At 34.8% G+C, this 12,307-nt stretch overlaps 1 protein-coding gene across 1 annotated transcript; it reads left to right on the forward strand.

The window, feature by feature from the left end:
• Positions 1-269: 269 nt before the first annotated feature.
• On the forward strand, positions 270-5,713 carry LOC132153267 (uncharacterized). Its single transcript, XM_059562656.1, has 17 exons — positions 270-547; positions 645-749; positions 2,537-2,670; positions 2,742-2,782; positions 2,924-2,967; positions 3,113-3,135; positions 3,232-3,293; positions 3,519-3,604; positions 3,793-3,821; positions 3,976-4,007; positions 4,142-4,212; positions 4,616-4,638; positions 4,733-4,788; positions 4,884-4,969; positions 5,368-5,396; positions 5,530-5,561; positions 5,646-5,713. The coding sequence occupies exons 1-17, from the start codon at positions 422-424 to the stop codon at positions 5,711-5,713; spliced, it is 1,047 nt and encodes a 348-aa protein (XP_059418639.1). The 5' UTR covers positions 270-421.
• Positions 5,714-12,307: the final 6,594 nt, after the last annotated feature.

Consider the following 12,307-nt stretch of genomic DNA (forward strand, 5'->3'; position numbering starts at 1 on the left):
TACAACCATGTGAATGTCAGATAATGCTTTAAGTGCGATTTAATGTAATGTTAAAGTTACGACAGAATTACGACTGGCAAAAATAAACGCTTTTGCGTGGTACCTGTTACTTTTCTCAGCGCTGGTCAGGATGGACCAATCACAGTCGTTTGTGATTAAAAGAGTAAGGCTTTGGCTTTTATATGAATTGATTTAGTTTGAAGTTTTGGTTGAGTTAAAAGGTGATTGAATGTACTCCCTGAGATATTTGTCTGGAGTTCCGAGTAGTTAACAAGGTGATTTTTTTATGCATGCAAGATGAAGATCAACATGACCCGCCTTCTACGCAATAAAAAGAAAACGAAACTGAATGCCACTGAAAGAAGCATTGCCGTGAAAACGTAAATCGCCTTAGCTTGAGTGTCATCTAGCAGAGTTCATCATGGGTGCGGAACAATATCAATCTCAGATTAAAATTATTTGTGTGCTTTGCGAGAAATCGGACGAAGATATAATCACCGGTCCTCTTTCATCCAAAGAGAACACGTCCGCACATGAGAACTGTTTGGTAAGCGTGTTTTCATATTGCACCCGTTATGGAAATGTACTGTAGTATCATTCATTATTCTTGTGTAATATAAACTTGTAATGTACTTTATCCTCAGTTGTTTGCATCAGGGATCATCTGCAAGACTTCACCCACCTATGACGACCTGTTTGGATTTGCTGTGGAAGATGTAAAAGAAGAGCAGCGGAGAGGAAAAAGACTAGTGAATATAATCGCTAAAGCATATATACACAACACACATTAACTGCCTCTAAAACGTTATAATTCATTTTAACTGGTTACTTTTTTCCCCTCAAAACATTGTGTAATGCTTTTACATAACAAAATAGTTTTAATGATGAACTACAGTAGATATTAACAAGGTAAATGTGAAACATTAGGGGTATTTAATGTGTTATATTCTTGAAAGTATAAATTCTGTACAGGACATGTCATTTACAATCATTTATTCAAGCTCCTTTACATGCAATATTTTTTGCTGGCAAGAACAACATTTTACGAAAACAATTCAACAAAGGCATCAGTAAACTTTATAGAAAGTTTATTAATGCACATTTGAGTGATTGTCTAGTTTGGATTATGTTAGATCTCAGTGCCGCATTTGACACAGTAGACCATCCGATTCTTTTAAAACTGTTAGGGTGTGAGGTGGGGTTTGGGGGAACTGCCTTGAAATTGTTTCAATCATTATAGAAAATAAATAATAGGAAATAAAATAATTCTCTTCAGCTTAATAAAAAAAAAAAGTCTATATTTTTACTCAATTACTTTTTACTTAGTGAAGCACTTTGGGCAACAAAGTTGCGTTTAAATGTGCTATATAAATAAATGAAGTTGAAGTTGATTCTGAAAACATATAATTGATGGAAATTGGCTCTAAACATTTGTGTACAAAATGATTCAATCCCCTAAAGCCAAATTTTGTGCAGAATCTTTTATTCTTTATAACCTCCAATAAGAATGGCCTATTCTTCACTTGAAAAACCTTCATATCACTGATAATCTTTGTCAAATTCATAAAATATTTTTGATGAGATTTAATTTTAAAAGACTGGACAGTCCACTCACGAACATTGTTTTACTGATCCCTGCTTCTAAAAAGCTACCCATGCATCAGCGGTACGATGCATGGGTCCAAACCGTTCTAGTTTGGTCACATCACTCCATAAAACATTCTTCCAGAACTCCACAGCTCTATCCAAATGAATTTTAGCGCATGAAAGTGGGTTTTTTATGTTCTTAGTCAAGTGTGGTATTCGGTAAGATGTCTCAACGTGAAGTTCATGTTTGTCTAGTGTTTTTCTTTTACTCTGCATTTAAATGTTGTTTCCTTGCATGAGGTCATCTTCCAAGTCTTTGGTAGTAAATCGAGCGGTTTTCTCATTTGCTTTACTCAAATCTTTTATTTGTCTTGGTGGTATTGTGCTTTTCTTGTACAACACATTATAAACTTATGAATAAGCAGTGTCACTACTAGCTACTTGTCTGTAGTATTTTGAAAATCTTCTTGTAGCCATAGACTTTCTAATGTAATAAAATCATTTATTCTCGATATCTTTTTTTGACTTGGCCATCTTTGCTACTCAACTGTAGCATATGCATGGGCTAAATGTATGTGTGTGTAACAACTCAAGCTAACTCAGCTTTGTTGAAGTTTCCAGAGTTTAATTGTGTTTTACCAAATTCTGTAACATACCATATGGTACAAAAACAGAAGTGTTGCATAGGCTTTGCAGAATTATGACGCAAAAAATCCTTTAACTCAAAAACATTGCATTATATATTGTCATTATCACTTTAATTTGTATTATTTTGTAAACTATTACAGTCTCCTGAATAATTTTGATTGCAATGGTAATTTGTATTGAGTACAGCATTATACTATAACATGAATACTTCTGTAAATTAAATGAATACTTTGACCAAATGGTCATCATATTCTTGTGTTGTTTTTCTGTGGATGCATAACTGCTGTTTGTTTATTTATAGCTTTGCCACCACTGTAAAAAATACGGTGCTACAGCGGGATGTGATTTAAAGCGTTGTAAGCGCTCATACCATTATCCCTGCGCCATAGAGGACGGTGCCACAACCGATGAAGACCTTGAAAAAGGCAGTTTTAAGTAAGATGAAAGAATATATCAATTTATGTTTTAGATATAGTAAAATATACCTAATTAGTCTTTCCTTTTAGGCTGTTCTGTGAATTGCATGATCCAAAATCGAAAAAAACAAGTAAGTGTTTCACTTTTAAATTCAGAAATTCTATGGTAAAACCTTTTTTTTTGTTTTGTATCAGTGATATCAAATTAAAGTTTTAAGCATAAAATGTGAAATGTCAGCATGAGAATTATATTAAAATTTATGTTTTACAAGGATCGCCAGACAGTCGAAGGCCTGACATGAAAAGGCCTGACAGGGTCAGCATGCACACACACACACACTTACATTGAATATTACTGTTCATCTCAAAACATCACCACACAATTCAATATCACATACATTTTGATTGCAATGAGAAATTGTGGATGTGAATTTCTTTCTTACATTTTCTTCCCTGAATAGAGAGATTCTAATTCATCTACAGGGTGAGTGTGCAGTGTTTGTGGATTTTCATCAGAACTGGAATAATCACAGAACACAGTGTGATTATTTCAGATGATCCAGTGTTTGCTCTTTTTCAGGTCATCAGAAAAAAGTGTGTCCAAAAAGATGAAGAGGAATTCACCTATTCTCATAGATTCTGGTAACTGTTCATACAGTGTATTATAGCTTTATAATATTAAACAGTACTGCAGTAATACTAAATAACCAAGTGATGTTACAAAAAGAAGAGTGTTTATTCACAGATCTTTACATCTGTTTATTTGTCAGCATGAGAATAATAGCTAGTTTTTGGCATTTTGATGACAGATATAGTAATGTAAATGTAAAACATGAATAACATTGGACTGTTATAATTTTTTCATAGATGATGATATTGGAGACACTGTGGTCCCCATGTTTGCTCCAGAAGAGTTATATATAGAGGACAGTAAATCTCCAAATCAGTACAATGTGAGTTTTCATGATATAATCTGTCTATTTAATCTGTCTTGATGGATCATATGAATTTCTCATGACACATCATCTTATAAACATTAAATTCAGATAGCAAATTCACAACTCTTGTTTCAAGCAAAGACATGGCTCTTTTAAAGCTTTTAGTAATATTGTTGTAATTATTCTCTTTTTACTTTTAATAGCAGTTCAATCCTGATCCTGAAATTAAAAGGTATGCTGAACTTTATTAATCTACACAAAGTATCCAGCATTAAACGTGTACTAGGATGGGATTTGATTAAGTATATAGCCATTCATTGTACTGAAAGAATTCTTGTCTATAAGTTCCTTGAACATATTCCTTGAGATTCTCTGTCTATTCACAGGCCCTATGCAAGGCCCAGTCCATTAACCTCAGGTACAAATGAACACTGTGTAAAAGTAAAGGGTCATTTTCACATTATTTTTTTAGTAGGTAATTCTGATGATTCTAGTTTACTGAGTCCATCTGTATAGATAAGTGTTAGTTTGAGATGCATTTGTGTTTGTTAGGTTCATCAAAAGGGGGCTTAACGTCTGATCAGAAGGCTTGTGGATCAGCAGGCAGTTCAAGAGAATTTCAGGTCAGAACACACACACACTCTGTCCAGCTGTCTTTTTCATAAACACACTTGGTGTTTAGTACAGTACAATCATTTTCATCATCGTCAAGAAAATAGACTAAAATTGCTCTGTACTATCATCACTAAATATCACTTCATAGCACATAAATTGAACTTAGTTTAACTTTTAATATCTTAATTAATGTAACTTAATTACAAAAATAATAATAAAAATGAATGTGCCGTTTGTATTGGACCTCATCTTAGAGATGAGCGGCTACAGAATTGTATTCACAGATGGTAATTTACTTAAGAAACAGGTCATAGAATATAGCATTTAGAAGACAACTAGACAAACTAGAAAAATAGTACTGTTTACAAGTACACCTTATTCTAATTGAGTCTTTTTTGTCTTATTTAACAGAGTGCATATGATTCACTGGTACGGTGAGTAGTCTGTAGAAAACTTTGAATTACAGAATACTGTTTAGTTAGTAATCACAGTCTGAATTGTAATGATCCTGTGTTTGGTTTCTTCTAGATCGGCAGAAGTGGAAACACCCAGAAGGAAAAAAAATAAACGCATTATAGACTCAGGTGTGTATTATATATTAAGTTTCATTTCCATGTTTTTGTCATGAAACAAGTCATTAAAATCAAACCAATTTGAATAATATGTCTCTCTGTTTTAGATGATGAAAGTCCCAGCAGCACTGAGCGTGTAGTTGCTCCAGCTGTGTCAGCTACAGAGGAGCCTGTGCTTCCAAAACAGCCCAGTGTGAGTCTCATATTACTAAACTGGACCATTTTATGTGTGTCCATATGTACCAAAGTTTAATATTGAGCTACACTGAAACTTCTCAGTCCATACTGGAAGAGACAGTGCTCCCTAAAAATGAACATTGTCATCATTTACTCACCCTTGTGTTGTTCCAGTCTTGTGTGACTGTATTGACTTTCTGAGCAAGACTTGGACCCAATTTACTTTTAATATAGACAGACTATCTGAGACATTTTTTTTATTATTTGATTTAGTTCTGCAAAAGAAAGTCAGTCATGCAGGTTTAGAAAGACATGAGGATGAGTGAACTAGCCCCTAACAATCTTAAATGAATCTTAAAAACATTTGCCAGTAAAATTGTAGCAATAAAGTGTTTCTCTGTTCACTTTTAATAGCATTCCACTCCTGTGCCTGAAAAAACAAGGTATGTTTAGGATTTTTAACAATTTTAAAAAACAATACAAAAACAAGAATACCACCGATTACCATGTTATTTGGGCAAAAACGTACTATAGTAAAGTTATGTAAACTTCCCTGACTCTTTCCCTTTTTTGAAGGCCGTGTGTAAAACAAAATCCATCAACCACAGGTAAAAAGGTGTTCGTTTTTGAAAACAAATGAACAAGAGTTGTTATCATTCCGTACTGTAAAGCAACAATTTCATTATTTTCAGAAGCTGATGATGATGACACAGACGTTGAAACAGTGAGTCTGTCTGTACACAACACATGTACTTACTGATATTTTCTTGTCACTTGAAAAAAGACATTATTTACTACATACATATCAGTCTGATTCATGTCAAAAAATATCCAGGGCTTGAGGACAAATAAATGAATGAAACAATCTCCCACATGTCTTTTTGGAAAACTTTTCCATAGCTCGGAATTTTACAAACTGTCAAGCCAGCAACATTGAGCGCAGAGGAACAAATTAACCAGGACTCCTGGGCAAAAATTGCCACCAAAAGTGACAAAAATTTAATATTTCTAATATCTTCCCCCATAATGAGTTTTAAATAAAACGCTCAGGAAAGTAACTTCAAAACTTAAAAAAATACATCCAAAATCATTTAAATATAGTACAATCATCACCATCCAGTACATTAAACTTCCATTCAAAAGATTTGTCATATTTGTGAAGTCTTATTTTCACCAAGACAGTATATTAGCAATATTGTGAAATATTCTTACAATATTATAATTAAAAGAATGTTTGCTATAATCAAATATTTTTAAAATCTAATGTCTTCCTGTGATGGCAAAGCTGAATTTTCAGCATCATTACTCCAGTCTTCAGTGTCACATGATCCTTCAGAAATCATTTTGATAAGCTGATTTGTGCTCAAGAAATATTTTGTGTAAACGATACCTTTTTGTAATGATTCTTTGTTGAATAGAAAGTTCAAAATAAGAGCATTTATTTGAAATAGAAATCTCTTTTAACTTTATAAATATCTTTTGATCAATCTGAAGCATCCTTGCTGAATAAAAGTATTAATTTCTTTAAAAACAAAAAAAGTTTGAACAGTGTATTATACTCACTTATTATTTATTATACTCACTTATATATAAGTATATAACTATTTAGAAGTGTAATTACTCTCTCTTTCTCAGGAAGATTCTCAGAGTTTGTTACAATCAGAAATGTACCATATCACGGTTCCATGTAGGGTTATTATGGACCCTGGAACCTCAGCAGAATCAGGTGCGTACTTCATTTCTCGTTTGTCTTGCTGTCTTGTTTTTGTCTTTCCCCACAAGGAGGTGAGGTCCTTGCTTTGCAAATATTTATCTATATCTACTATAATTATTTGGTTATAATGTATTTTGTCATCAGTCATAGTATATCAAGCCTGTGCATATAGCACGACATCTTGAGATTTTGGTCAAGTGGCAGAAATAAAATAAGCAGCTACATAGCAACAATAACTTTATAACCTGTTAGTTTAAAAAATATATAATGCAATGCACTGACTCCCTCAGATGCTGCCAAAGACGGACAAGACATTCGCTGGTTAGAAACCTGGTAATTCCACTTGATTTTGGTAAAATGTTAACAAAACAATGACCCATGCTAGTGTCTGACCAGATACACAGCCAGAATATCAACTTTGACAACACCCGTGTTCAATTCTGTAAGAAATACAAGGTTTCTTCCCATTTCCTGAGAAGTAGCAGATATGAACAAGGCTACAAGGTTCTGCTTCATAACATATTTACCAAGCAGAATAATACAACATCATGTTACACATTGACTGACTATTAGCTAGGACTTTTAGCTAGCCTATTATAGTCTTTCGAAGGACAAAAACACGAACTTTTAAACTATTTATTTATTGGATTCATTTACTTTATTTTGGTGCGTGGCCCTGTTGGTCCCGGTCACACACTTGGCACAGCCCTTGTGATGGCTCTGGACAGAGATTTATTTATACACATTCTCTCTCTCTCTCTCTATCTCTCTGTTTCAGAGTACAGTCTAGAACTTTCTTCACCTGCTGGTGCAGCCCCAGCAGCTATGTGCACCTCACCTGGGTCTGTCGCTGCCCCTGAACTAGAGGAAACACCATCCACAAGCAGAACTTCTCCACCGACCAGAGCTCAAACCACTGACCCAGTCTCACCAGGTACCACTGACCCTACACCTAACCAGGACCATGCCAGTGATGGTCCCGCAGGTCAGCCCGGGTCACTCCCGAATTGACGTTCCAGTAGTGTCATCATCCGCAGTACAAACACTACCACTCTTAGTACAAGCATCTCACTTAAAATCTGAGCAGCTACCAGAACCTTTCTCTCTCCTCATCACCAGGTCGTCCCGCTGCAGCAGATGCTTCTGATGTGGGTACCGCAGTGAAATCCAAGTCCAGTGCTGCCATATTCTGGACCAGATGTAATGAGGCTGGGTGGACTAAAGAAGTCTTCTCAGAGCTTGTGTCTCAGCTGAGCAGTCTAGGAGAAAGAGTGCAGTCACAGGAAGCTAGCCACCAAGGTGAGAACAGCCTTGATTTAGACCAGTTTTGTGGAATATTTCAGGTTCAATACAAGTTAAAGGTGAAGTATGCAATTTCTGCGCTACTAGTTTCACCTCGTGGAGTTCGAAAAATAAGCCATATTTTCAAACAACCTTTGTAAAGGCCTCTTACACCTTTGCAGCCTTTACCCTGTTGTCTGTATCTGTGTATTTTGGCAAGTCTTCGAATTGTGGCTTGCTGGTGACAAACCAAATCTGACTTTCTTTACCTATGTAATGTGTGAGCGATGGTCCCACACACTGGCTATAAAGCCTCTCTCTCTCTGTCTGCTAAAGTAGCCACAGTCTAATCTCTTGCTATAGGTTGAACAGGAAAGACATTGACGGATTTTATGGAAGCACATGGGTAGCGATATTCAATATGCAATGTAATATGCAAAATGACAATGCAATATGTAAAATGGCAATGCATTTCTGTATTTACATTTACATTTTCCAATACATTTGTGCAACGTTTGGTGCAAAATGAAAATGAAAATTAAATTACATAATTTTCATTTGGCATTTCATACACCAGTTTTAATATGTAAAATGAATACTAATTTTAACGCTTTATAAGTTGCAAAATTAAAATGAAAATGTATTACAGAAATTATTAGATATGTATAACATGTTCAAGCAAAAACTGTGGCAAAATTATCATTTAAATGCTATTTTTCTTAAATGCATTAACACTCACAGTCAAGACACTTACGATTGCATTTTCATTCAGTGTCCCGCAATGAATGTAGCAAAATTCAATGTGCACATTGAAAATGCATTCCGAGCCGATCACGTGTCCGCCCCCTCCCAGCATGTCAATCACTGCGTGAACAAGGCGGGGCTTGCAGAAGGTCAGAGACTCAAATCTCAAGAAGAGGATTCAAGTGGGAGAACATGGACAAGACAGTTGGTCTGTGTACGTTTTGATCATATCAGTTTATGGCTTTAATATTTCATTCGCACTGGTAGGCGGGGCTGAAACGCTGCTTTCATCTGATTGGTGAAAAGATTTTCATCTGATAAATATTAATTAGCATAATATTTGAATCATATGTAGCTGGGCACATAATTCGTGCTGCTGCGACTTGCAAGAGACCCCGTTAAATTATTTCTAGGTCATAGTATTGTATAAATATTGTCCCACTGATAAAAACAGTGCAAATAGTTCTGTCTCCTTGGATAACAGTGAAGTGGAAATAAATATAGTTAAATTTATGAAATAAAATTAAATAGGATTTTTTGGGAAGGTAAGTCTGGCCAGTTATACAGCAATACGAGTCAGACGAGTCTGAAGATCTGAGCTGAATTTGGTGAAACATTAAAGTTCTAGTCTGTGTCAGTTACTCTCATAATAAATAATAATAATAATGTTACCTGTATTTTTCGGTATAAGGTGCATCAGTCCAAAAACACGTCATGACGAGGAAAAAAACATATATAAGTCGCATTTATTCAGAACCAAGAGAAAACATTACCGTCTACAGCCGCGAGAGGGCGCTCTGGGGTAGGCTACAGGAGCACTGAGCAGCATAGAGCTAATTTTACTATTTTTTTTTTAGAAATGTAACTATATTAATTTTTACAATTATTTATTAATGTCACACACACATACCTAGTGCCTTATGACTTAAAAGATGAGAGTGGTAAATGTTACAGACATGGAACTGTTCAGTCTATTATTGATTTTTATTTCCACTTCACTTTTTTCCATAGAGAGAACTATTTGCACTGCATTTATCAGTGGGACAATATTCATATAATACTACAACCTAGAAATAATTTGCAAGTCGCAGCAGCACGAATTATGTGCCCAGCTACATCTGATTCAAATATTATGCTAATTAACAGTGAGCAGTGGTTTCAGACATTACAGTGCTTCACTCGCACTGACACTTATTCTGCCTGAAAGAATGAAAAGACCGAGCTGAAGCTGGAGCGATTCGACCAATCAGATGAAAGCAGCGTTTCAGCCCCGCCTACCAGTGCGAATGAAATATTAAAGCCATAAACTGAAATGATCAAAACGTACACGGATCAACTGTCTTGTCCATGTTCTCCCACTTGAATCCTCTTCTTGAGATTTGAGTCTCTGACCTTCTGCAAGCCCCGCCTTGTTCACGCAGTGATTGACATGCTGGGAGGGGGTGGACACGTGATCGGCTCGGAATGCATTTTCAATGTGCACATTGAATTTTGCTACATTCATTGCGGGACACTGAATGAAAATGCAATCGTAAGTGTCTTGACTGTGAGTCTTAATGCATTTAAGAAAAATAGCATTTAAATGATAATTTTGCCACAGTTTTTGCTTGAACATGTTATACATATCTAATAATTTCTGTAATACATTTTCATTTTAATTTTGCAACTTATAAAGCGTTAAAATTAGTTTTCATTTTACATATTAAAACTGGTGTATGAAATGGCAAATGAAAATTATGTAATTTAATTTTCATTTTCATTTTGCACCAAACGTTGCACAAATGTATTGGAAAATGAAAATGTAAATACAGAAATGCATTGCCATTTTACATATTGCATTGTCATTTTGCATATTACATTGCAAATTGAATATCGCTACCCATGTGCTTCCATAGGATTTGAGTGGACCACGCTAAATGTTTTTTGGTACCTGGGAGGCTCAGTGTCTACACTTTTTGGGGAGGTAAACCCATGAATGCAAAACTTACAATTTAGTCAATGAATGATAATATGGGTTGAGAAAAGATATTTTAACCAAAAAATCTTATAAACTTCACCTTTATGCTAAATCATCAACATTTGTGGCATACTGTAATCTTGCTATCAAAAACAATAATTTTTTACTTTTTTCAATCCATGGAAGTTAAAATACTGTTTCTTTAGTATAGCAACAGGACATAATATGAGTGTTTACATGATTTTAATGTGTGGAATAAAGTGTACTGAACTTTTTTCTGTTGTTATATACAATTTTACAACTTTGTTGTTGCCACGTAACGCTTAAAAGCTGAAAACAACCAAACAATAGATGAGAACAACTTTACAGCTCAAATAATACACATTTTAACAGAAAAATTAATGTAAATGAATGTAATGTTATTAATGTAATTTGCATTAAGAGATTCACATTTTTGCTTCTAAATTCTCCAGAAATCTGCCACATTAACTTCCATTACAGGTTTCTCACCCTAACCAATATTTTTAGTATTCAAAATTTAAATTGTATTCATTTTTTATTACTTTTTTTTTGTCTGTGTGTGTGTGTGTGTTGATCACTGATCTCTTATCATTATGCTGTTATATTGTCAGAAACACTATCAACTGAGCTTAACTTGCATTGAACCTGAAATATCCCTGTTATGTTCTATAACCCTCAATAAAATGCTGTTTTTGTTTATACAACTGAAAGACTATGAAATATTCCACAGACTATGATGTTGCTCTCAAAGTATTGATGGCGTCTGGACAACTGCCTTGCCTTTTTACTCGGCTTGAACAAGGTACAGCATTTCATTTGTAGCCACCTAAATCTAAAGTGTTACATGATTTCAACCCTTTAACAGTGAGTTTTGAATTCGTATACTTATCATTTGAATTGATAAATAAGTAGATATCTTTGTGCCTTGTAATGAATCACATATTAAAAAAGGAGAATTATTATGGAGACTTAAATGGCGCTGTTTCATGAGAACGACTTTGTTCTTTGTGTTTCCAGACCTGGAGAAACAGGAAAGGGATCTGCAGAGGAAAAAAGCAGCACTGAGGGATGCCAAAGCTGTACTCGATGTTTAATATAACAATTTAGATGTTTTATACATTTTTTTTAATGTTTTTTTTTAAATCTAGAACATTTCTGCAGTTTGCATACACATCAGATTTTACATCAGTGACAAAAATCTCATGAAATATATCTACATGTCATTTTTATATGATTATTCTTTTTCATTATCTAAAAAATAAAGGTAAGAAACGTTCTTTACAGAATGTCGTTCTTTATATCTTGCATTGTATTTTAAAACATAGCTTTTGACACTTTTGAAGAGGAGCTGAGAGTGTGCAATGTGTGCCTGTTGTACACAGAAATGCTGTGTTTATTTTGTCTGTTGACTGGGGAAGAGAGACTCACATGTCATCTGTAAACACTTCAGAGCAGGAAACTGAACAGCCAATCAGCACACAGCAACAGATTGACAAAACAGCTCCTAATGAGGCCTCAGGTCAACCACAAACGTGCCGGAAGGGCCCGTCAAACCTTTTATTATTGTGCGTTCATAATAGAAAAAACGCTCCATTCCCGATGTGGACACTAGGTGGCAGCAGGCACATATATTAACA

The sequence above is a fragment of the Carassius carassius genome, chromosome 11 (genome assembly GCF_963082965.1).
Source record: "Carassius carassius chromosome 11, fCarCar2.1, whole genome shotgun sequence".
In the NCBI taxonomy this organism is placed as follows: Eukaryota; Metazoa; Chordata; class Actinopteri; order Cypriniformes; family Cyprinidae; genus Carassius; species Carassius carassius.

Excerpts from the sequence above, each read along its gene's own strand:
- LOC132153267 (XM_059562656.1), top strand. The coding sequence starts at position 422 with ATGGGTGCGGAACAATATCAATCTCAGATTAAAATTATTTGTGTGCTT. Across the intron at positions 2,671-2,741 it reads CTTGAAAAAGGCAGTTTTAA|GCTGTTCTGTGAATTGCATG; the intron begins GTAAGATGAAAG and ends CTTTCCTTTTAG. Across the intron at positions 5,562-5,645 it reads ACAAAATCCATCAACCACAG|AAGCTGATGATGATGACACA; the intron begins GTAAAAAGGTGT and ends CATTATTTTCAG.